The sequence below is a fragment of the Botryllus schlosseri genome, chromosome 9, assembly GCF_051294905.1.
Source record: "Botryllus schlosseri isolate E-star chromosome 9, Bs_hap1, whole genome shotgun sequence".
NCBI classification, from domain to species: Eukaryota; Metazoa; Chordata; class Ascidiacea; order Stolidobranchia; family Styelidae; genus Botryllus; species Botryllus schlosseri.
The window spans coordinates 22,942,592-22,965,787 of NC_137244.1; the positions used below are offsets into that span (position 1 = coordinate 22,942,592).

The 23,196-nt window shown below is 43.7% G+C and overlaps 8 protein-coding genes across 9 annotated transcripts; 4 read left to right on the plus strand and 4 right to left on the minus strand.

Annotated features, from left to right (window-relative positions):
* Positions 1-1,103: 1,103 nt before the first annotated feature.
* LOC145446002 (hydroxysteroid dehydrogenase-like protein 2) lies at positions 1,104-3,936 on the minus strand. Of its 2 annotated transcripts, none has more exons than XM_080324185.1 (2): positions 3,266-3,936; positions 1,104-1,242 (listed from the first exon to the last, which is right to left on the minus strand). In XM_080324185.1, exons 1-2 carry the CDS (start codon positions 3,931-3,933, stop codon positions 1,104-1,106), a joined length of 807 nt encoding a protein of 268 aa, XP_080180311.1. In that variant the 5' UTR covers positions 3,934-3,936. The 2 variants fall into 2 exon arrangements, with proteins under 2 accessions (XP_080180311.1, XP_080180312.1); XM_080324186.1 differs by lacking the exon at positions 1,104-1,242 and adding an exon at positions 1,897-1,971 and having other exon boundaries at positions 3,187-3,936.
* A 22-nt stretch (positions 3,937-3,958) lies between these two features.
* On the minus strand, positions 3,959-6,188 carry LOC145446001 (hydroxysteroid dehydrogenase-like protein 2). Its single transcript, XM_080324183.1, has 2 exons — positions 5,515-6,188; positions 3,959-4,876 (listed from the first exon to the last, which is right to left on the minus strand). The coding sequence occupies exons 1-2, from the start codon at positions 6,186-6,188 to the stop codon at positions 4,663-4,665; spliced, it is 888 nt and encodes a 295-aa protein (XP_080180309.1). The 3' UTR covers positions 3,959-4,662.
* A 27-nt stretch (positions 6,189-6,215) lies between these two features.
* LOC145445980 (mediator of RNA polymerase II transcription subunit 17-like) lies at positions 6,216-8,653 on the minus strand. Its single transcript, XM_080324160.1, has one exon. It carries the CDS (start codon positions 8,639-8,641, stop codon positions 6,569-6,571), a length of 2,073 nt encoding a protein of 690 aa, XP_080180286.1. The 5' UTR covers positions 8,642-8,653; the 3' UTR covers positions 6,216-6,568.
* Positions 8,654-8,675: 22 nt separating this feature from the next.
* LOC145445999 (replication factor C subunit 2-like) lies at positions 8,676-11,777 on the minus strand. Its single transcript, XM_080324181.1, has one exon. The coding sequence runs from the start codon at positions 10,333-10,335 to the stop codon at positions 9,349-9,351; it is 987 nt and encodes a 328-aa protein (XP_080180307.1). The 5' UTR covers positions 10,336-11,777; the 3' UTR covers positions 8,676-9,348.
* A 1,587-nt stretch (positions 11,778-13,364) lies between these two features.
* Positions 13,365-14,345, plus strand: LOC145446010 (p53 and DNA damage-regulated protein 1-like). The gene has a single exon (XM_080324196.1). It carries the CDS (start codon positions 13,512-13,514, stop codon positions 13,914-13,916), a length of 405 nt encoding a protein of 134 aa, XP_080180322.1. The 5' UTR covers positions 13,365-13,511; the 3' UTR covers positions 13,917-14,345.
* Positions 14,346-14,364: 19 nt separating this feature from the next.
* LOC145445995 (transcriptional adapter 3-like) lies at positions 14,365-16,799 on the plus strand. The gene has a single exon (XM_080324178.1). It carries the CDS (start codon positions 14,365-14,367, stop codon positions 15,649-15,651), a length of 1,287 nt encoding a protein of 428 aa, XP_080180304.1. The 3' UTR covers positions 15,652-16,799.
* Positions 16,800-16,824: 25 nt separating this feature from the next.
* Positions 16,825-22,467, plus strand: LOC145445969 (protein RRP5 homolog). Its single transcript, XM_080324135.1, has one exon. The coding sequence runs from the start codon at positions 16,825-16,827 to the stop codon at positions 22,276-22,278; it is 5,454 nt and encodes a 1,817-aa protein (XP_080180261.1). The 3' UTR covers positions 22,279-22,467.
* Positions 22,468-22,477: 10 nt separating this feature from the next.
* On the plus strand, positions 22,478-23,191 carry LOC145446011 (protein BRICK1-like). Its single transcript, XM_080324197.1, has one exon. It carries the CDS (start codon positions 22,958-22,960, stop codon positions 23,189-23,191), a length of 234 nt encoding a protein of 77 aa, XP_080180323.1. The 5' UTR covers positions 22,478-22,957.
* The last annotated feature ends 5 nt before the right edge of the window (positions 23,192-23,196 follow it).

Consider the following 23,196-nt stretch of genomic DNA (forward strand, 5'->3'; position numbering starts at 1 on the left):
AAATTATATTCTGCTAATGGAACTGGAACTCCCAAAATCAACCACGATTTTTGCATTGTGATCGAGTTGAACATTGTGACGCAACAAACTGTCTGGCTATTTCTGAGCTGCATAGTCTCGTTATGCCAGACAGTCTTGTTGTGTCAATGTTCTTAAACAAGCTAACCTTCCCAGGACTCTTCCATGCGAGTTGGTAATATTAAAGCCACCTGAAGTGAAAAAATGTCCTCCAAAAATATATCGGTAGACTGAAGGAGAAATGATAGTCGGGCTACTAAATAGAATGTGTTGAGAGACAACACAGGAAACTCCTGGAAAAGGATCAGGAAGAAAATTATTTCCGCGATGAGATCGATGGCACTGGCGAAGTGATCTCTTTTCATGATGCATGGAAGTCGGTTCGGGCCTCCAAAGATTTTGAAGCTCTGAAAACCTTTTGTGGATGACTGGCAACATTCTTTCCCTCAGCAGCTACTGTTGAAGCCGATATTTCCCAGATTCGCTGGGCGAGAAATGAATTTAGGGGAAACTTAGCTGACCTGAGTTTGGAAGCACTGCTACAGAGCAAACGATTTAAGTCTATTCAACAGCTGTGACAATCAGCTGTTGAGCGTGTTTGTTAGGCTTTTCTTTCTTTTTTTTTTGCTTATTGGCACCGATTCCGATGGATACTGCACATTTTGTGGTTTCGTTTGATATAATTAACCAATGAAATCGTTAGGTTTTTCTTCTGTTATTGTTTGTTGGCACTGATTATACGTGGATGCTGCACATTTTGTGGTGTCTTTTGACAAACTAGCCCAAATAAAACGTTTTTGTGACTAATTCGAGGCTGAAACTATCTATTTAGAGGACGATGCCAAAACTGCCAAAAATAAAAATCGAAAAATGCCAAAAATAAGTTGTTTTTGGCAGTTTTGGCATATGCCAAAAATAACACGGCCTGCCAATAGGCAAGGCAACACAGACGAGACAGATAAGTCTTCAAACCCCACACATTGCATAGTCTCATCAATTCAGAATATACGATATGACACACATAAGGGAACACATTATGTTACGAATTCAAAACTAGCCAAGTGTGACAACAACAACACGCCAAGTCAAGACATGTCATAACGACTTAAATCAGTTATCCCTTCTTCCGTCAAAACGTCGTCATCATAGAAGAAGTTTCCAGAGCACTTGGCCGGACTCCTTGTCAGTATTGCATAACTCGCATCAGAGACTATTTCTGTACTCCTGAAAGGTACGTTGACTATAATATAGTGAATCAAAAATATCTGGCAGTGGAACGAGCGTGACAGGGTTGTAATCAGGTAACCATCTACTTGACTAATAAATGACTTGAAAAGTTCATCCAAAATAATTTTGATTTATTGACCAGAACTGTTTAATATTGCTTTGTGAGATATGCTGTGGGGCAACACCCATCGCCCCTTCACAATGGTAGTTAGAATCAAAACGATTCTTGTAAATAACTGGTGGAAAAGGGCGTATAATTTTGTTATAATAATCGACTGAAATCGTAATACTTCATAGTCGGCATGGATTGAGTATTCAAATCGTCATGCACATAAAATTTTGGAAGTCATTATGGGCGACAAACGGATATCCCCATACTACTTCTAAAACTTTTTCCTCCACCCACTATCTTGTATAATCCTACTTCAACTTTTAGACAATCTCGACCCATCACGGATTGACTACTTCTGTCCGAGCGATAGTGTAGCGTGCGATAGTGATGCGTCCAGCTTCTCGATCGACAGATCGTGGGTGCAATCCCCGGCCGGGTCATACCAATTAATTGAAAATTGGTACCAGCAGCTATCCCGCTAGGTGCTCAGCAACTACGGATAGTATGGAGAAAAAATGGGGGTGCAGACTAAATGACCTTACGGATGTATAGCATCATCGTCGGCGAAGCATCTCAACGGTGCAGGCGAAAAAGAATATCACATCTCTCTTCCTCTCTCTAGCTCAGTGGTTCCCAACCTGTGGTACGCGAAGGTCTTCCAGGTGGTACGCGAGTAGATTCTGCTTTTTTTCGACCGAAGGGAGTTATTAGTTCAGTTGGGGTTGATTTTGAGTTTTCTGAAGCCGCCGTCATCGTCGTGGTAAGGTACGGCGATGAAACGAAACCAACTTGTTGCGCTCATGCATGACTTTCGATGCGCTGTGAGCAAACGTATGCCACGTATCGACCAGCTATTGGAAAATAAACAAATGCAGTCATCGCATTAAACCAGGGGTGGCCAACCTGCGGCAGTAGAAGGAAATTTGTGCGGCCGTGGACACGTATTTCAATTTGTATGTGTTGGCGGCCGTCGACATGAAAATAGAATTCACGAATTTACTCCCAAATTTTTCGGAGATTTTGATTAACCTTGAAATTTTCTTCGATATTATTGTAGTAGCGCCCTTTGCAACCTGAGCACCACAGTACAGATGTGAGCAGCAACGAAAACTGATGCGCCCCAGATAGAAATACCAACTTGGAATCGTGTCCTTCTCACGAAAGAAATTTGTTTCTATGGTGCGTTAGGGCGATTTCAATATCTTTCCAATATACCCCCCAATCCTGATGGGAGGTCAGGAAATAGCAGTATTCAACAAAGTGACTTATTACATTTGGTCCACCCGAAGATACATCATCATTTATAACTGATGCCCTAAATTTTCGAAAACACGCCGTCCATCAACTTTATACCGGAGATATCCATTCATAACATGACCACTCGCGATTTCGGTACGTACGCCGATATGAATAAACAGGTTAGTCTGGAGCTCACCGAAAATGGACATGTACAGTTTAAAATGGGTATTTGTCATCCAGTTTGTTCATTACGAACTATGTCCTGGAATGCGGCCGTGAGCTACATGACTACTCAAAATGCTGCTGTGAATAGCAAAACGGTTGGCCACCCCTGCATTAATAATGAGCTTATGTTTGTTTGTTTTTATTTCATTAAGTTGTTGTTCTTCTTGTGACTGGTGGTGAAAAAACAATTCCATGCATCTCAACATCAACCCTGGCTGATAATGCCTAGTTTAATAGAATTTCTTATAACACCTCGCATAGGTCAAATACGTGATTGTGACGTCATAAATGGTGGATGTAGGTGGTACGCGAGCACTGCATAAAACCTGGAAATGGTACGTGGGTGGAAAAAGGTTGGGAACCACTGCTCTAGCTAGAGTAGCATCGGCTAACCGTATAAACTTATAGAAAACTATGACGCCAAACAGACAACCAAGTTCATACCTGCATTCTGGCTTACGATGTGCTCCAAGAAGATTTTCTATCGCCGCAGTCCAGATAGCGCCTCTAGGCCACAACGCATTCACCGCGATACCATGGTCTTTGAACTCATGTGCCATTCCAATCGTGTACATGGACGCTGTATATTTCGCAACCGTATACGCAGAGTTCTTCGAGAGATGAGCGGGCTCTATCTTCATAGGCGGTGTTATATTCAGAATATGGGGTTCTTTACCGTTTATATTCGATTGTATTAGATGAGGCAGGCACAGCTTCGAACACATGAAGGTCCCTCTCCCTACAATCTGATGCATCAAATCGTAAGTCTTCATTGAAGTTGCTGGAGTTTTAGTCCAGCTGATTGCACTGGCATTATTTACTAAAATGTCAATCCCACCAAAATGATCCACGGCTTGATCAATGGCGGATTGTACTTGTTCGTCATACCTGACATCAACAATACATGGCAATGCCGTACCACCAGCATCTTCAATCTCTTTGGCGGCAGTAAAGATTGTGCCCTCCAACTTGGGGTGCGGTTTAGTGGTTTTAGCTGCTATAACAACGTTCGCTCCATCCTTCGCTACTTTCAACGCGATAGCTTTGCCAATTCCGCGACTCGCACCGGTCACAAAAACAGTGTAACCCTTCAGTTTACCTAAGTTACGCATGTTTTAACCCATTTATATAACAAAACTATACGCAAAAAGTGAACAATTATTTTTCAGCATAAAATATATCGCTCATGCAACAAAAATCCAATATAGACAAGTTAAGACTGACTTGATAAACGTGTGCAGGTGCGCTGTTGCATAAATGCGAGAAACAGACTGCATATGTATAATTTTCCACATTGAAACGAAATCCATCCACTGTACATCATTAGCAATTGCTACTCGGAATTGTGACGAATAAATTTGAAAATTCGAACACTACAAAGCGAAATACCACTTTATTGCACTGAGAATCACTTCTATTCGTTCTCTATTTAGCAAGCTACTAAACAACGCATGCAATCAAAGCTTTCAAAAGGCAAACATAATCTTGAATCTTACTGGCCAGGTTCAATCGCGTGCTCATTGGGAATTCGTCATAAAAAGTATGTCACAATACCTGGATGATATGAAGAAGCTCCAGTTTGGATTGAAAGGATGATAGTAGATTGAATAATTATAGGGTAGCAAAGGATTATTCTGGCTTCAGGAAAGTGATTTTTGTATGATTCTTAAGGTCAAATATCTCATTATGATGGATTGCCGAGGGATTCAAAGGAAGTCAATGAGAGATTGAGATCGCCGAATCTCTTGCTTTCAACATCCGAAATATATACCACGGAAGGTAGAATCTACATATTTCTAAAACACACACAGGTAGATCGTTTCTGGCATTTAAATGAATCACTATGACTTGTTGAAGGCAGCCACAATGCCATCCCAGGCCGGGCCTGGATTAACAATATCAATAAGTGGTTTCGACGGGTCGACGGCATACTGATCCAAATCCGTAATGCCCTCCTCTTTCACGACATCTTCATCGATAAAAAACTTCCCGGAACACTGCGAAGCGTCTCGCTTCAAAATTGCATAAGCCGCATCCGCCATTATGTCCGGTTTTCTGTAAAGTAAAGATTTTTCAGTTGAAAGTCGATTAGTATATAAAGCATTACGGATTCATCCACTATGGTGGAAATTGGTCAAAGTGTAATATATATCAATAACTACAGTATACAATGGTATAATTTGCCCATATTGAAATAAGCCCAAATATTTTTGGCCGACACTCGTCAGGGGCTAACCGTCAGAAACTAGTAGAGAATTGAAAAAACTTAGTACATCAACAATCGTATCAACTATGTGAAAACAACTGTATCTTTAAATGATATAGAGCAGTGATTCCCAACCTTTTTTCCTTCATTCCCCACTTCTGATGTATACTCTTCACTCCCCACAACCTAAAATCCACCCTTTGAAACTACTTCCTTCAATTAACTTTGTTAAGTCTTCGTTTACTAAGGACTTGATAATGGGAAAATTGAGACCCCAGACCCCCACCTGAAACCCTGACTTCCCCACCGGTTGGGAACCACTGACGTAGCTAGACAAACTCATGAATCTGATGGCATGATGGGCTACTTGGAGGCAGAAACGTCTTTAAACGACATGGAATACAGAGACGGGCAGTAACGAGGAAGTTATCAGAATGTTGTACTTGCAAAACCCTCTTATCCAGATTGACAAATTACACCTACATACCTGCAGACTGACGACACTTGTTTATTCCATCCGGATATCATCTCCAACGCGACCGTTATTATAGCGGTTCTAGGCCAGAGCGAGTTGACTGCAATGCCATATTCCGAGAACTCCTCAGCCATGCCCAGAGTGCACATTGACATGCCATACTTGGCCATTGAATACGCGCAATGGTTCTTGAACCAGTCCGTGCTCATTGATAACGGCGGGCTCATATTAAGAATATGAGGAGATTTCCCATTTTGCCTGGATTTGATTAAATGAGGCAGAGCCAATTTCGAGCAGATATAAGTCCCTCGAGCGTTAATTTGGTGCATCAAATCATATGTCTTCATTGCCGTATTCTTGGTGTTTGTAAGGCTGATCGCACTTGCATTATTAATCAATATGTCGATTCCACCAAATGTGTCCACAGTTTCATCAATAGCAGCTTGCACATCCGACTCCGTCCTGACATCTACCACACAGGCAAGCGAGTTGCCCCCGGCCTGTTTTATCTCCTCTGCGGCCGTGTGAATTGTCCCGGGCAGGCTTGGATGCGGTTCTGAAGTCTTTGACGCGACCACAATATTCGCGCCGTCTTGAGCTGCTTTCAAAGCGACCGATTTCCCAATACCTCTACTTGCCCCGGTAATAAATATCGTATATCCGGCTAGCTTCCCACAGTTTTGCATTATTGTTGGTGAGGATCTAGTTCTAGATCTTAATAATTATACAAATAACAAAATAAGAATAGATATCAAAAGCAAAACACGAACAAGTGGCATGATTGAGACTCGGTAAGGAAAAGCACATACCATTGAATAATATATTCAAATTGAAATAAGCTCGAATTTTTTCGACTGACACTCGTCGGGGTCAGCAACTAGTAGAGAATTGGCAAGAGAGATCGGTAGGTCCATGTAGGTGACGTCATATTTAGTGATACGATTGTTGATATACAATGTTATTTCCAATTCTCTACTAGTTGCTGACGATTACCCCTGACGAGTGTCAGCTGAAAATATCATGGTATATTTCAATGCGAAACAGCACACACAAATTTACAGAGAGCTCAAAAATCTGATCGTAAAAACGTAATAAGACTCTCAAACTTCCCGATGAAATGACGTCCGAAAAGTTTCGGCAAATCCACCTCTCTCCAGCCGTCGCCAAGGAGCGACCACTTGGGATCCTGCACCGCAGCAAGCTCTGAAATAATCGCGTGTTGTTGCCGTGACGCTTTACTACCACTCTCACCAACCCTGGCAATCTGAGCATGTACTTGATAGTTTACTTTTGCGTTCGCGAGCGTTTCATCATCACAACCAGAAACCCAACACTTTACCGACACGCAGCAATTCCCCATCGGAGAAACGGCCATCAAGCAGCTAGCGCCGCCCAACGGCGTCCTAGGACCAATGCCAGAATGGTGAGTGAAATGCTGAATTGTCCATCCTAAAATCGAGCAAATATCTTGCGCCGTGCACAACTGATGTAAACACAACAGAGACAGTAAATAAAGTCGAATGCCGTGCGAGTCGCTGGAAAGTTCAATTACCTTTCCGTCTCTCTGTACAGCACGACAAGACTCAGTACCTACGGTTAAATTGAGAGATGTCCTGTTGCAGTTCTCGTATCCAACACTGAGTATTGTGAGTCTTACAGTCGTCTCGAAATTGCTACCAAGAGTGGACCACTGCGGAATTATATATGGGTCTTGTACCGCCGCCGACAAAACGGTAATCGCTTCGCAGACCCGTCTCTTCAATTCCCAATGCTTGGCCATATCGACTAGTCTCTCTACCAGAGTCCTGCTGTCTTCGGCACTGACTCTCTGCATTTGAGGAACGCTAAACGCCGCAGTGGCTGCCCTTCTTTGAACTCTCGATAATCCGAAGACGGCAACGGCTGGATGCGGCGCCGGTATGTTGAACACACGCTGATAATCGTCAATAAGAAGATGCATCGCAGCCATTTTCAAGCTGAAAATACTGTCAGGATCCGACTGCTGTCTGGTGGTTTTTAGAGGATCGTTATCATCGTCAGCAAAACTAGTGACCAGTTCGATCACGAGGTCAGTTCCAGGTAAAATCATCACCGAAATCTTATTGCCGACAACCCAAAACGGAGTCAGCGTCGAGCTAGTTTTGAATTGCACGGCTTGCTGCGCTAGTTTCTCAAACAACTCGCGGCAGTACAGAACATACTGAGCGGAGCTCAAGATTTTATGCCAACCCGGGTCGGCTTTATTCACAAGACCATTCAGAGTGAACGACTGCCGACCGGAATTAGGGGACTCTTTATCACTGGATCTCTTCACGGTAAATTTTATATTGGCGCCGCCGGTAAGATCAGAGCCTACGACTACTTTGAGAGCAGATTTCTGCGTCGTTTGTTTCGAGAAGAAGCGGCTAGCTGCAGACGGAACGTTGTCTTCACCGTCGCGATCATCGGCGGTCTTGATGACTTCGAAATTACCTCCGTGCAGAAAATCAGAACCCACTGTTCTGTAGCTTAAATCTCCGAGCACTTTCGTGCCGACTTTACGAATCCTCCAATACTTTCTCAGCTTTAACAGTTCGTGGTGATACCCGGAATTGGTGGTGTTCGATTCGCTGAAGGTTTTCATCCTCTTTTCGCCCGTGAATAAAATCTCGGCGGCGGCGTTGAGGCCTTTCTTTTTCGTGGGTAAAAGAAAGTTCAACTTAATTTGTGGCACGTCTTTTCTTGTTTGATCGAACATCATGTATTTCCCCTCGGTCGGCATTCCTTCAGTTTTCGGCGGACCCTTGCTCTGCGTGATCGATAGCACATCTGTCAAGACATTAATTTCGGTCAGAGCTTGCTGCAATCGGCTGTGAATAGGCTCCCAAGGCCAGCGTTGATTTTGAAACGGCATCTTGGAAAACTCTTCCTCTTCATCCTCCTTGCTTTCTCTACCTTCCTCTTCGGCGAGGAAGTCAATCTTCGACGCCAGTTTGCAGAGATGCTCGGACATCGTCAGCGAGCGAAAATAAGTCTCCGTGCCATCCAGAGTTATTTCTTGTATTCGGCTCTCGGGCAAAGCCTCCACAGACAGCTTCACACTCGCAACTTGATTTCCCAAGGAAATATTATTTCCCATTGATCCATGCATGTTATTCATATTGTACCGTAGTTTGAGAAATATTTAGCAACCGCTTGAAAAAAGATGTGAAATAGCATTAGAAACAGACAAATATGAGCAGTTCAACAAAAAAGCAAAGCTGATCGGCACAGATTTTGAAACATGCTTGGAACCCAAACCTGACATTAGAATTTCAGCATCATAATCTATAATCAAATCACTCAAAAATGACACGGACCATCTATTCAGCGACTAACAAAAAAGTAATTTTGTGCAGGTTTGTAGCAAAACATCAAGTATGAAAACGCTACAATGCATGGGCAGCAAGCAGGGCTGTCTGTTTGATAAAATACATTCGACAATTTTTATGAAACTAGTCTTTCAAACCCAACTTAGCAGGCCCTTGCAGTATAGGAGTAATACCACATCATAGTTAACGTAGCAGAATTGAAGCCAAATGTAGACATTTACTGGTTAGGACATCATGATTGTAATTCAATTGCCGATGCGAAGTTGCGAACAGTCGAGTGCACAAAGTATAACATGGCCGTCATCAAGCAGCTTAATCTATGATCGGACTTTATGTTCCAGGCAGCATTACAGTAATTTATCAGAGGCAGTTCTCCAACTTTTAATCAAATCAAGTAAACAACCATATATAAGGCATAGGCCGATCATGACCGAAAGTGGGTAAACTCAACACAAAGGCTTTTAAAGTCTTATTCCCAAATTAATTTGCCAAAACTCTAATTATCCGGAACCTCAGAAACACGACATAAACGTGCAAGTAGTCCAGATAGTTGCAAAAGTGACTGAACCCCTTCGATAACTTTCATATGGAACAATCCAATTTCTTTGATGAACTCCAACTTGAGATATTCCGCCATTTGGTGAGTTTTCGTGACCCTAAATATGTTTGTGACGATGTCTTCAGACGAGTAGCCCATAGCCCAAAAATGATGGACGATTTTATACGCCTCGTCCAGCTCACCGGCTATGCAATGATCGAGCATATTCTTAATCAAGACCGGGTGTGGCTCGTCACACACTTTGAACACATTATCGCCGTTAACGATTCCAAAGCCTTGATGAGTTGATTGTAGATTGTTCAGAGCTTGTCGCATATCTCCTTGACTCGTGAATATGATAGCTTCCAACCCATCGTCTGTATAATCAACTTTTTCTTGTTTTATAACATCCATCAATCGACTGAGAATTTGTTTATCAGTTAGCTTTGTATATCGCAACACCGCACATCGTGATTGTATCGGTTCAATTATTTTATCAGATTGGTTACATGCTAATGCGAACCGTGTGGTCTTGCTGTATATTTCCATAGTTCTTCTCAACGCTTGCTGTGCTCCGCTTGTCATGCTGTCAGCTTCATCCAGAATGATGAATTTGTGTCTTCCCGAAGGAAGGGTTACTTTCTTTTGTGCAAACATTTTGATTTTGTTACGAACCACATCTATTCCTCTGTCGTTGGACGCGTTTAATTCCAATACTGCATCTTTATACGCAGGACCTAACATTGCCCTCGCCAAGCATAATATGCTCGTAGTTTTTCCGGCGCCAGGCGGTCCAGCGATGATTATATTCGGCACATTACCCTTTTTTGAGAAGACTTGTAGTCTTTCAACGGTGATTTCATTCCCGACAACTTCAGACAAGTTTGTTGGTCGGTATTTCTCTATCCATGGCAACTCGTAAGCTGGCTTAGTATCAACTTCCATCTAAAAATTGGCTCAACTCACAGGTTGTTATAATGCCACTAAATAAGGAGTAAAATGACTCAACTTGTCCTCGAGTCATTGTGCATGACTCGAACCAAGTCATATGACTCAAGACTAGGACGGCCAAGACAGACAATTCATTGTAACTTCGAAGAATAATAAAGTCACTGCATTATTGGTGTTTCGTCTATCAGTCCTGATGCTTGGAAAATAGCGTCAGAAACTGTTACGACCGAGTAAATTACGATATTATGGATGAAAGCCATTCAACGTCACTCGAGGAGAGTTGAAAAGGTGGATTGAACTCAAAACTGAACAGTGAACACAATGACTTGGACTTGACTCGGTGGTGAATTGAAAATGACGCGACTTGACTCGAGTCAAAACTATGAAAGCGAGATTGCCTTGGAACTCCGATCCTATAGGGTTGGTGCTCGCACTTTGCAAACGGGCAAGGATTTCCTTTGCAAATGGGCAAGAGCGAATCAGCGCAGGGGGAGGGGTGGTTCTTGGATGAAAATATGGATTTGGCTGAATTGGTGGTAGGGGCACAATAACTCCCGTCTGGAATCACTGGCCGTTTTGCCTGATAAAACAGGTGAGCAGTGATGATTCTCCAAGTTAAAGTAATTTAATAAGAAAATGAAACATTTTGAGAGCACAGGACATCGATTCCATACAGGCAATAACTGACGTAGTAGAATTGGTGGCAGCCCTGGCGGGACATGTGGTTGCACCAAGACCAAGTAACCGACATCAGTTTTGGATGAATATCTGGATAGTTGGATTTGAATTTTACCGTATTAGTGGGGAGGGGCCTATCTGGGTCTTGGGCATAGCATTACTGGAAGAAACCAAACCCTAATGCGTAGGCCTACCTACTACAGTACAGTCTTGATGAAATAAATAATGCTGATCATATTCGTCTCATAACGCTTTGTTCAATGTTCATATAATTATCTGCACATAGACGAGAACGGAATCGGTGGCACCGTCACGCGCAATTTTCCGAATAATTACTTAAATCATTCTACCCAAGAAACCTTTCTGTCAGACTGTCACCTGCTACTAATTGCCGAAAACAACCACTGTTTCCAGCCTGCGGGCACGGGGACTTATCATATTGTTGGTATATAAATTAGCGTTCCAAGTTTAAATTTGGAATTTGTGCGTAGTAGCGTACTATTCATATCCTCCGCTTAATCGCAGGCCTTGCGTAGGTCATAGATTAGGACGCGACATTATGTTTTCTAACACAAAAAGGTATAATTATATGGTAATTCAAAGTAGGCCTATATATATATACATAAATTGCAACAAGCATTCACATGAGAACTAAGAGTAACTCTTATCCTCGTGGGCCACGAACTCGATCAAGAAAATCCAGCGCCGATCGGTGATCACACCATTCAATTCTCAATCACTTTACCAACAAACTTTGCAGGAGTAATGCAAACACTACCCGCGTTTCACATCAATGATTAGTGATGCGGAAAATAGATACGGTACAAAAAAATCAGTTTCCAAATTCAGAACTACGATGTGAAAATTAATACAATGTTTATAAATCATACTATATATCCTATAATTAACATATTATAAACAAGAGGTTCCTGATCACACAGAATGGCTTGTGCACCGTTCGAAAGATGTACCGAAAGTTTTGATAAGAAGGCAAATCATCATTTCTATGATAAAATTTTTATCAAATTAATACACCACACCACAAGCTTACGATATAATGAAAAGATGGGAGGGTGCCGAAACGATTCGAAGTTCTCTTTTAATCATACACCCAACTTGGCCTACAGCATGTAAATAGGAGGCATGCACACTGGATTAAAAAAATGATAAGTGAGCGACAAAATGAATACTGCATGTGTCGGCTAGGTGAAGTCGATATAAATGTGTTGAATCACTTAAGGAATTCCTGGAAAGACGCAGTTCAATTCAATTTGATTCAATTTCATCATTTCTATACACTACAATACTGCGATACAATGAAAGATAGGAACGTGTAGAAACGACTTGGAGGAGTCTTCGAAATCAGACACCCACCTAGCCTAGGCGATGTAAGAAAAGGAGGCATGCACACTGATTCAAAAGTAAAAGAAGATAATAGATCAATCAGGTTTATTATTATTTTCATCATAAAAGAACAAGCGACAAAAAGAGGTGGCTTGTGTCTATAGATTAATGTGTTGGGCGGCGAGATCGATATGTCAGGTCGTGGTCCGGTAAACTAGAGGGCGAACTAATATTGACGCAGTCGCGGTTACTCATCAATGAAAAAGAATATCATCTCTCTCTCTCTATATATATATACACCGACTCATGATAGACATACACACGATCTGTGCATATGCCGCTGGACAAGGAAGGTACAGATATAGCCTTGCATGCCTTTCTGAATCTTGCCCCACCCCTCCATGCTATCCCAGTAATGCATGAGCGCCAACCAGGGAAGTCATGGGTACCAGTGTTACTAGGTATTTGGTCTGACCCGGCCGGGGATCGAACCTACGACCAACCGATCAAGAAGCCGGACGCTTAACCATTACGCTATCTTGTCAGCTCCAACCCGTTCCGACAGATTCTATAATGACAACGCCAGAGGCCCAGAGCATACCTTGACACCTCATGCTGACTCTCTCTCTCTCTCTCTCACATCGTACCCTTGCCTCGTCGACGTCGTTGACATCGCCAATTTTTACCAACCCCAGAAAATTTACATACGAATCTACGATAAAGGAAAGCTAAATTCCCGGCGTGGTCGCGTCGAAGAAATGCCGGAGGTGCGCTACTCAAAACTCTCTCGTAGACCAAGACCTCGCGGGGAAGAAAAGTATATAGATCTGCAGTTTAGGAATAGGAAGGAACATACTAAAGTCCCGTGGAGAGCCATTGCCTCCGCCACCGCACTTTTCGTTGTTGGCACTGTGCTTCTCGTCGTTGGTGCCCTCCTTGTTTCAGGGCACATTGATGCCAAGTACAGTGATCGCACTTGGCCGGTTATAATAATTGGATTGATTACGTTTATTCCTGGCTTCTACCACGTGAGAATTGCGTACTACGCGTACAAGAAATACGACGGGTACTCCTACGCTGATATACCTGACTACAACTGAATTTTGCGAGGGCGGACTAGGATTGAGACAACATAATCTTATATCATAATGGCAAGAGATCCAAATTTTGTTTTGAATTATCTCGCTGAAATCGAAGAAAAAGCAGAAGATGTACTGGCAGATAAGCAACAAATCATTGACCTGGATAAAAGACGTAACATGAACCGGGAGGCTTTAAGAGCTATAAGGAACGGAGTTGCTTCTCCAAATCTGCACAAGACGTGGTTGAATTTTGGCTGCATGTTCATCAAATTTGACTCGAGTGCTGCCACTAGCATGCTGAATTCGGATCAAAGTGAACTTGATAAGGAAATAGCGGAAGTGCGTAAGAATTTGCACTCTAAAGTCGAGGCTCTTAGAAATGCCGAAGGTAAAAGTGAGTTGAAAGGTTTTGATTTAAACGCACTGAGTAAAGATGAAGCGACTGCTTTAAAATCTGCAAGATTGCTATAAAATCTGCAAGATTGCTATTTTGCTGCGGTAGCAATGCCTGTGATGTTTTTAATTTCAGTTTACAAGTATAAACAACATCTTATAGTAACTAGCCTATTCGGTATTCTATCTATAATTGGAAACATTTGATCGAAGTTTAATGTCTAAATATAAGTAACTGCCAAAGCATTGAGTTTCACTTGAACTTGTGAACAGTGAACACTCAGTTTTATGTGTCGGTTATAATATAATGTGATGTATTCTTCATCCAATTTTTGTAAAGAATCATCACAAAGTAGTATACCATTGTGCTCGGTATTCTGAAACGTTCCTGCATGAATTTTGCTCATGTTTGATTTATGTATTTCCAAACTGTCATTTTTTTCAACTGCAATGCTTTCAATTGAGTTTTCTAACGTTATAATTTGCTCCATTCATTTTTATCAATAGTTTAAAGGTAGCATCCATAATGACAGACTTAAAAGACTGTAATCTTCAATTTCCTGATGTCTCGTCGATTGATCACACCAAGTGTTGCCCGAAATACACGAGTATCATAAACAGAAGTAAAGATGACGGAATTAGCATCGACGAATTGGATTCGCTGCAAATGGAGTTGGAACAACTTCTAGCATCCGCTTCTCAGCGTATGCGGCAAATGACGAAGGAGATTGAACTGCTGTCTGATCCTCAAGATGTCGTTAAAAAGGAGAAGAAATCAAAAGGAAAAGATGCGGACCATAAACGATCGAAAAACCAAGACGAAAGACCGTCAAAAAAAATCAGGATGACAGAAAGCGGCCATCACAGTCCACAAATTATGAGAAATGCTGCATCACATTTAAATTCCTCAACAGTGTCACCGAGCGGCGCACGACCAAAGGTAAAGGGCTCGTCTCGTAATGTTGAAACAGAGGCAATTGAAGAAACCCCCGTAGTTCAAAGGTCAACTGAAGTTCCGAGTAAATTCTGGCAAATGATGGAGACTTACTGCGGACCGGTTCCGCAAGAGACTATTAATTTGCTGGAAAAAATGGAGAAACCGATTTCGGAAGAATACTTTGACGTTCCAGCCCTGGGTAAGCGGTTTTCGCTTGTTTGGTCGGAAGAGGAATTGGCTCACGAAGAGAAAGAAGGGCAGAGGTTGTCGGAGAATACGCCGGAGAAATCGTCGGCCGATAAAATACTGAAAAAGGCAATGGATAGTTTGGAAGAAGCGGAACCTTGCCCTTACGGTTCGTTAACACAGCGTCTGATATCGGCTTTTGTTCAAGAAAATATTATAGCACCTCCTGAGACTAGCGCGGGTGACGATAAGACGAATAACCAACCCTCTGAAGCAGAAGGTACGGCTGCTAAAATCAGCAAAGCTGCAAGCGCTCCACATACTACCAAGTTGGAAAGTCGAATCCGTGCCGAACTTATCGAGCAAGGCATACTTGAAGGCGCCGAAAGCGACAAGGAAGACGACGAAGTGTTGTCCGAATTGAAACGGTGCCAGCAGGAGCTGCGTGCGGTTAATTCGCGTAACCGCGAGGTCGTGTCGCAGCTCCTCAATCTGGTGAAGCTTGATCAAGAGAAACAAGTCGTTAGGGAAAAAATCGAGGTGGCCAACGCTGAAGTAATGGAGCAGTATCAGAAGATTTCTTCGGCTCGCCTGAAGAAGAGAAATCTGATGAAGAAAGAGAAGGACGCGGCGATGAAGGCTTTGAAGGATAGGGAAACTCTCCTGAAGCAACTCGAGCAAATAGGTTGATATCGATATCTTTCCTCAACGGAGTGCGTACGTTGGTGCAGTGTGGATATCTCTCCAATGAAAAATGGTGATGTTATCGAAAATCCATCAGTTGTTGGCTAGTGACGTTAGTGTCATCAAGACATTCCGTTATCGCGAATCCTCTGTCAAGGCCGCACAATAGCAAGTAACCTGACACTACCAGATGTGTTCCTTCGACTAAGGACTGTTGAAGATTGAAAACCACTGTTTTGTTGCGTCTTCAACTCGAAGATGATAGTTATTGTCAAATTTGATCAGGAAATCTGTGAAGTTTTAGCTATACCGTAATTACGTCTCGGCAAAATCTATTAACGGAGTGTGTCGATTTCGAGTACATTTGAGTACCATCCATTATGTGACCTGTGTTACCGTGAATGTGATTTGCCTTGTTCTACGTGTTTTAAAGCATATGCTACCTCACATCGAGGTTTCAACTCTGCCACAATTTTTGTGACCGAAATCATAGGGAATCTTAGCCTGTAACTCGGTTACGGTACTCAAAAATATCGGATCCCAGTAATCTATTGGGATTCGAATCGTCGAATTGTTATGTGTATGGAAACAAAAAAAAGTGTCGTTTTGTGATCGAGCAGTTCTGCATATTGCACTGGTGTGCAATGACAGAATTTAGCCTAAAGAATAATTTATTTCTGAGGATTAGGTTCGTGCATTTCTGAAAACTGTGAGAGTCCATCGTTGCGTTGCTTCTGCGTATGATATAAATGTGTCTAATTTCTTCAGTCTTAACCGTGTACGTAGCCAGGGATGGGGTTTCGGGGTCGGACCCCCCCCCTCTTTTGAAACGCGAAACCCCGTCCTTTTGAAATGACCATTCTGGCACCAATATTTAGTTGTATGCTATATTTGTAAATTTAAAGATACCGAAACCCCCCTTATTTTTCGGCTGGCTACGCGTCTGGTCTCAATCCTACTCGTATAAAGTTTTCAATTCTCTCCAGTAGCATAGGATTATGCCACGATATTTGTTCGTCTCGTGGTGTAACACACTATGTCGTGGTATGTTCTCTACATTGATGTTCGGCGATTATCATCAACTGTTTTGCATTATATTTTTCGGCACTTCAGATTCTAACCAAATTTACGATTGCAATGAAATTTCTTTACAGGTTGTAGCCTTAATTTAAAGTAGCAATGGAGACGCTTTTTCCGAGAGGCAAGCCGGAAGTCGGCCCGTCCTCAGGCCCGAAGAAGAAGAAAAAAAACGTAGAAGATTCGTCAGACCGACTTTTCATCGAACGAAACGATCAGACGAGTCGAGACGCTAAGAAAAAGCCGTGGCTAAAGAAGAAACGTGAGGACTACGAAGACGAAACTCTGAAAGAATTTGATCAAAGCGACGTCAGAGAGCTGCTGGAGAATGAGAAATCTCTGAGAGTGGAATTTTTCCATCGGTCGGCGGCCCGCGAAGGCACGACTCTTCTCGGATGCGTGCAGGAAATCCGCGGGCTGCAGTTGATGGTAAGCCTGCCGCACTGCACCACCGGGCAGGTGCAAGCCAATCAAATTTCTGAAGAATACACTTCGCAGATCAGAGCGCATTTGAGCGATGAAAGTGACGCGGACGAACTGCCGTCGTTGAAAGACATGTTCGAGATTGGAGATTTAGTCGTCTGTTCTGTTTTGAAACAAGGCACGGCTCGATCTATTCAACTCACCCTGTACCCTGACGTCGTTAACAAGTACCTGTCTGCAGTCGATCTCTTTGTTAATAAGATTATCACCGGCGCTGTCAAATCTAAAGAAGATCACGGGTACACGATCAATGTCGGCGTTCAGGACGTAAAAGCATTCTTACCTTACAAAGAGTGCGATAGGAAAGAGATGGTTATAGGGTCGGTTTTGAGGTTATTGGTTACTAATGTCCGCGGAGGCGGTAAAATCATTATTGTGAGCGCAAACCTTGAAAAAGTTACAAATTCAGTTATCAGTCCGATGCAAAATGTGTCGTTAGACGCTCTGCAGCCCGGAAACTTTGGACTTTTTAAACCGTCCTCCAAAGACAAAGTCGGTATGCTGGGGAAGATATTCGGGTACAATTCGTCGATTACAAATTTGGATTATAACGAGAATGTTATTGAAACTTCAGTGTCCAAGGATGCTGAGGATGACGTGCCGTTAGGTAAAAAGAGAAAGAAGAAAAAGAAGTCTGTAATGGATGCGTGCATGGAAGAGATGAAAAGCTTCAAATGCTGCGTGATGTACGTCAACCCGCTGACAAAGCATGTGTCACTTTGCGCTAATTCTCTCGTGATGGATGCTAACGCCAGACGGCAGTTTTTGAACGAACGGCTGCCAGATTTGCCGGCAGGCACGAAGTGCGATCTTAAACTGGCCGGAACTATTCGCGGCTTTGGGGCTGTTTTCGAGACCGATTTTGGAATAAAAGCTTTGGGCCATTCGAGGCATTTGTCCGACCAGAAGTTTTCTGATTTCGCGCAAGCCTTGGGAGAGCAAAAAAACTTCAAAGCCAGGATCATGCAGAACATAACTGTCGATGGTGTACTCGGAGTCACGTTGAAAAAGAGCGTAGTTGATAACGAGTATTATAGCTACGATAATATAACTCCTGGCACGCTTTTGGATTGTACTATCCGTGAGGTTTTAGACGAAGGCCTTGTCGTGAAGGTCGGCAAGGAAAGGTATTCGCCGATTCGAGGATTTGTCAGCAAAATCCATCTAGCCGACGTTATTCTCTCGCATCCTGATAGGTTATTCTCTACCGGCGATGTGATAACTTGTCGCGTGCTTGAGATTAATAAGGAACGTGAACGGGTGAAGTTTACGAGAAAGAAAACTCTTGTGAATTCGAAACTGCCGATCGTCACCGAGTATGAACAGTTGGAGAGAGATATGATACTTCATGGTTTTGTCAGTTCGGTGAGAGACAGCGGAATTTTTGTCAACTTCTACAACAATGTTCATGGGTATGTGCCGAAATCTGAGTTAGCCGCGGAGTTTATCGACGACCCTCGAAAAACCTTTTTTGTCGGACAGGTCGTGAAATGTCGTGTTGTGTTTTGTCGCGTGGATGAAGAAAAAGCGCGTTTGTCTTTAATATTGAAACCGGGTGAGAAAAAAATTGAAGCTCAATCTGTCGTCAGTCTGAAGGTAATCGAAAAATCTGACGCCGGATTGTCAGTAGTTTCGCTAACTGGAGACAGAAAGGGATTTGTACCTCTCATGCATTTGTCTGACTTTCCGTCTCTCGCGAAAGGCTGGCACAGCTGCATCAAAGTAGGTGATGTGATGGACAACTGCTTGCTCGTTAACCAAAGAGAGAATGTCTTCACCAAGAAGAATTCTTTTGTGCAACGCTGTGTCGATGCGGGCGGTAAAAATTTAGCGTTTGACGACTTGAAGGAAGGATTACTGACGGCTGGTTTTGTCAGTCGTCAGGAGGATTACGGGGTGTTCGTACAGTTGCCGGGCGGACTGAGTGGGCTGTGCCCGAAATCGAAAATCGCTGACCGATTCACGTTTTCGGTCGAGGGAAATTTCGAGGACGGACAGACGGTTGTGGCTAAAGTCGTGGAACTCGATAAAGACAAGAAGCGGTTCCTTGTGTCTCTCAAAGAATCTGATTGCAAAAGTATGGATGCGGGCTTCGACATTGACGCGTACTCTAATGAGTTTGCCGGCATTTTGAAAGTGTCCAACCCAAAGTGGTGTCGCGGACTTGGCGTCGGCGATGTGTTTTCGGTGACCGTTTCTGGTGCAAAAGGAAAACGTGTGTGCACTTGCGAAGAGTTTCCTGCTGATTTTACTTGTCACGTCGTTGAAGAAACGGACGGTGATAGCGAGAAATCAGAGACGGTAAAAGCTGCCTTGCTGCGGGTCGACTTTGCTCGAAAAGAGGTTTTTCTGTCATCCGAGACATCGTCATGCAGCGCTAAAAAGAGAGACGTATCGTCATGGAAAGTGATGTCTGTCAACGAGGACGTGGCGACCTTGATATCGAGTTCCGAAAAGGCGCGTACCGCCGCGGTCTGCATGGCGAGGGGTTTTCCGGGGCAGTCGTACTTGCGTAAACCTTCAAACGCTTTGAAAGAGGGCGATATTGTGACTGGGGCTATTTCTAGTACGGAGTGCGGTACTGTTTTTGTCGACACGACGCGAAAGAATCTGAAACGTAAGATCACAAAGGTAACGCCGGTGGTGAAGAAAGAAGTGTTTGAGCGCTTGAAATCGAGTATAGCTCAATATGGCGGTCTCAAAATCGGAGACGAGGTTGCTGGCGTGATTAAGTCAGTGAGACCCACTCATTTCTTGATTCGAATCAACGAGACTCAAAGTGAAGGTCAAGTCTTGGGGCAACCTATTACTGGACGACTTCACTACAGCGAACTGCCGGGGCCGCTGAAAGGTCACTTTTCTACGGCCGATCACAAATTGTATGCCAACGTCGCTAGTAAGGTGATAGGAATTCGCGACGTGAAGACTCGTAGCTTTCTTGCGATCACAAACAGAGGCGCTAAGAGCTTCTTCGCCGAATTGAGCAAACGAGAAGTCCCTCTGAATTTAGGCTTGAAAATCGGGGACGAAGCGACTGTTTTTTTCAAAAAATACGACCCTGAAACGGAAACCATGCACGTAGAAGCGTCGCCGAGAGTTACAGGACAAGTTCCGTCGTTGCTGTATGCCGAATACCCGCTGACCGTGATGAAATGTACGAAAAATTTAAGCAAGCCGTATGCGCTGCAGTGTGTTGTCCATAAACTCAAACCGAGAATCGCGTTCGCAGGCAAGGGCGCTATGATCGACCGCAACACGCGGGCGGACGTATGCAAAATCAAAGTAGGCTGTGTAACAAACGGGATTATCCAAAAAAAGTTTGGCGATAAAGCGATTGTGAAGCTGCCGTACGGTATGGCAGGCACATTGCATGTCACAAATTGTTCGGACGATTTTTCAGAGGAAGTTTTTGAAGATTTGCGAGTAGGAAAGATCGCACGATGTTGCGTCCTCGAGTGTACAGGCAAAACAGACTTGATCCTGTCGATGAGAAGGTCGCATTTGATGCCGGAAGATGCGAAACTTGAAGTCGTGGATCCGGTTTTTGATAACAGTAAGGAAATATCGGTGGGAATGATAGTACGCGGTTTCGTTTCGAGTCTGTCGAAAGCTGGATTATTCGTCAACCTTTCGCGTACCGTTGTTGCCCGCGCCCCCCTTCATAAAATTTCCAAGTACTTTTTCAGCAATATCGCTGCCGTTCAAGGAGTGTTCTGTAAAGGACGCCTGGTCACTTGCGCAGTCGTCGGGGTCACTGAAATGGAAGGCAAAGTCGCGGTTTCACTTCTGGAGGGCGATACTGGCGCTCCGGATATGGTCCCGAGAAGCCTCGGTCTGAAGATGCGTACTGGTAAAAAAGTCGACCGAGCCGTGCAGCTCGTGGACAGGATCGAAGGCAGGAAAAATAGGAAGCGTAGAATCAGCGAAAGTGCCGAGAAATTGAAAGAGGGAAAGGTCGCTAAGATGGAAGATGCTGATTCTGGTTTGGACGAAGATATTTCGCCCGCGGCGGTGCCTGCTTTGTGTAAAATTGTAATTAGTTCTGTCAAAAACGATGACGACCCTGGGTTTTCTTGGGAGCCGGAGAAGACTGTGACTGAAATTGAATCCGAAAGCTCCTCGGAGGAGGATGAAGAAGAAGAGGAGGAAGAGGTTGTTGCTCCTCCTCCGAAGAAGACGAAACGAGACAAGAAACTGGAGGAAAAACAACGGGAGGAGGAGATACGGTTTAAAGAAGACAGGCTGCTACAAGACAGCACTCCGCAGACGGTCGAGGAGTGGGACAAGCTGGCCGTTTCCAGCCCGCAAAACTCTTTCGTATGGGTTAGCTACATGACGTTCCACTTGTTTGCGAACGACATCGAACGTGCGCGGGCTGTCGCTGAACGCGCCCTCAAGACGATCGACTTTAGAGAGGAAAAGGAAAGGTGGAATGTATGGGCCGCTTTATTGAATTTGGAGAACCGATTCGGCGACGATGACTCGATTTCGGACACAATCAGACGTGCCTGCCAGCGTAACGACCCGCTGAAGGTCAACCTGCACATGGTGTCGGCGTACGAAAAGAGCGACAAATTCTCGGCGGCCGAAGACCTGTGCGAGAAAATGGTGAAGAAATTCAAACAGAACAAAACGGTGTGGATGCTGTACGTGTCGCATTTGATGCGACGCGGCATGCGCGAAAAGGCGGACGAAATTTTCAAACGCAGCCTGCAGAGCTTGGAGAAGAGCGCGCATTTGGAAGCGATATCGAAATTCGCGCAGCTCGAGTACAAGTACGGCGACGCCGAGCACGGCCGCGTGCTCTTTGAGAACGCGCTCGCCAGCTACCCGAGACGTACCGACATCTGGTCGATTTATATCGACATGCTGACGAAAAACGATCTTACCGCGGAGGCCAGGGACGTGTTCGAACGGGTTACGACCATGAATTTTTCGACGAAAAACATGAAGAGCTTCTTCAAAAAGTATTTGGAATTCGAGAGCAGGTTCGGAAGCGAGAAACTGGTGTTGCGGGTCAAGCAGAAGGCTTTGGAGTACATACAATCCAAGACTGTCGAGTTGGAAGAATGATTGGTTTTGTAGTTTTTGTACTGAATTTTTGGTGCTGCGACGTTTACGTTTTTTTTTCATATTAGAATTGTTCACTAATATCATTCCTTTTCCGAATTTCACTGGCTAGTTGTAAAAATGTTGAGTTGCGTAAAATTACGCTGCACACAAAATTTGGCACAATTTCAACTGGAATGTTTTGAACATTTTGTTTCTCTGTATCTTGAGAACGAGAAGTGACGCTTATTTACATGTCTTGATGTATGTGATTGCATGAAATCAAGAAGTATTGGAATGTATTTGAAATGAATTTGACGTCAATTCTGTCGAAAGCTGAAACAATCACAGCCACATTGTGATTAGCACTTTCACTGAAAAACGATACATGTAAAACGGTGCAATAATATAACTAGCCGGTGAAATAGGGAAAGTTATTTTGAACCGCCCCATTGCGTGTGCTTTTATTCGTAAAACACAGGCCAGGACTTTGTCTTAATCATTGTTGCGGTTGGTCAAATTTTTAGGTAATGTTGAACATCACTGCCTGGTCGTGTGCAAAATGTCGTTCGGTATGCTGTAATTGCAATTTTTCGCTCTCGGATTGCGGATGAAAATCATGAGTGTCCTTTCTCTTTTCGTCTTTCAGGGTTACTTAGAGCTATCGTGTAAATTATATGTATCGTCGATATTCTGACGTGTGATGGATCGCCGTGGAACGGGCAGTGTCGTGCAACGCGAAATCCAACAGGACTGGGCCAACCGGGAATACGTCGAGGTGATCACCACCAGCATCAAGAAGATTTCTGACTTTCTGAACGGTTTCGACCTGTCGTGCCGGTCGAGGCTCGCGACTCTCAACGAGAAACTGACGAAGCTCGAGCGTAGAATCGAGTATATCGAAGCCAGGGTCACGAGAAGTGAAACCTTGAGCTAGATTAC

Bases quoted from the DNA above. Each gene is read 5' to 3' on its own strand.
- LOC145446002 (XM_080324185.1), bottom strand. From the start codon at position 3,933: ATGCGTAACTTAGGTAAACTGAAGGGTTACACTGTTTTTGTGACCGGT. The intron at 1,243-3,265 runs GTATGAACTTGG...CGTACCTTTCAG, and splicing joins CATCGTAAGCCAGAATGCAG to GAGTACAGAAATAGTCTCTG.
- LOC145445999 (XM_080324181.1), bottom strand. From the start codon at position 10,335: ATGGAAGTTGATACTAAGCCAGCTTACGAGTTGCCATGGATAGAGAAA.
- LOC145446001 (XM_080324183.1), bottom strand. From the start codon at position 6,188: ATGCAAAACTGTGGGAAGCTAGCCGGATATACGATATTTATTACCGGG. The intron at 4,877-5,514 runs GTATGTAGGTGT...TTTACTTTACAG, and splicing joins CAAGTGTCGTCAGTCTGCAG to AAAACCGGACATAATGGCGG.
- LOC145445995 (XM_080324178.1), top strand. From the start codon at position 14,365: ATGACAGACTTAAAAGACTGTAATCTTCAATTTCCTGATGTCTCGTCG.
- LOC145445969 (XM_080324135.1), top strand. From the start codon at position 16,825: ATGGAGACGCTTTTTCCGAGAGGCAAGCCGGAAGTCGGCCCGTCCTCA.
- LOC145445980 (XM_080324160.1), bottom strand. From the start codon at position 8,641: ATGAATAACATGCATGGATCAATGGGAAATAATATTTCCTTGGGAAAT.
- LOC145446011 (XM_080324197.1), top strand. From the start codon at position 22,958: ATGGATCGCCGTGGAACGGGCAGTGTCGTGCAACGCGAAATCCAACAG.
- LOC145446010 (XM_080324196.1), top strand. From the start codon at position 13,512: ATGGCAAGAGATCCAAATTTTGTTTTGAATTATCTCGCTGAAATCGAA.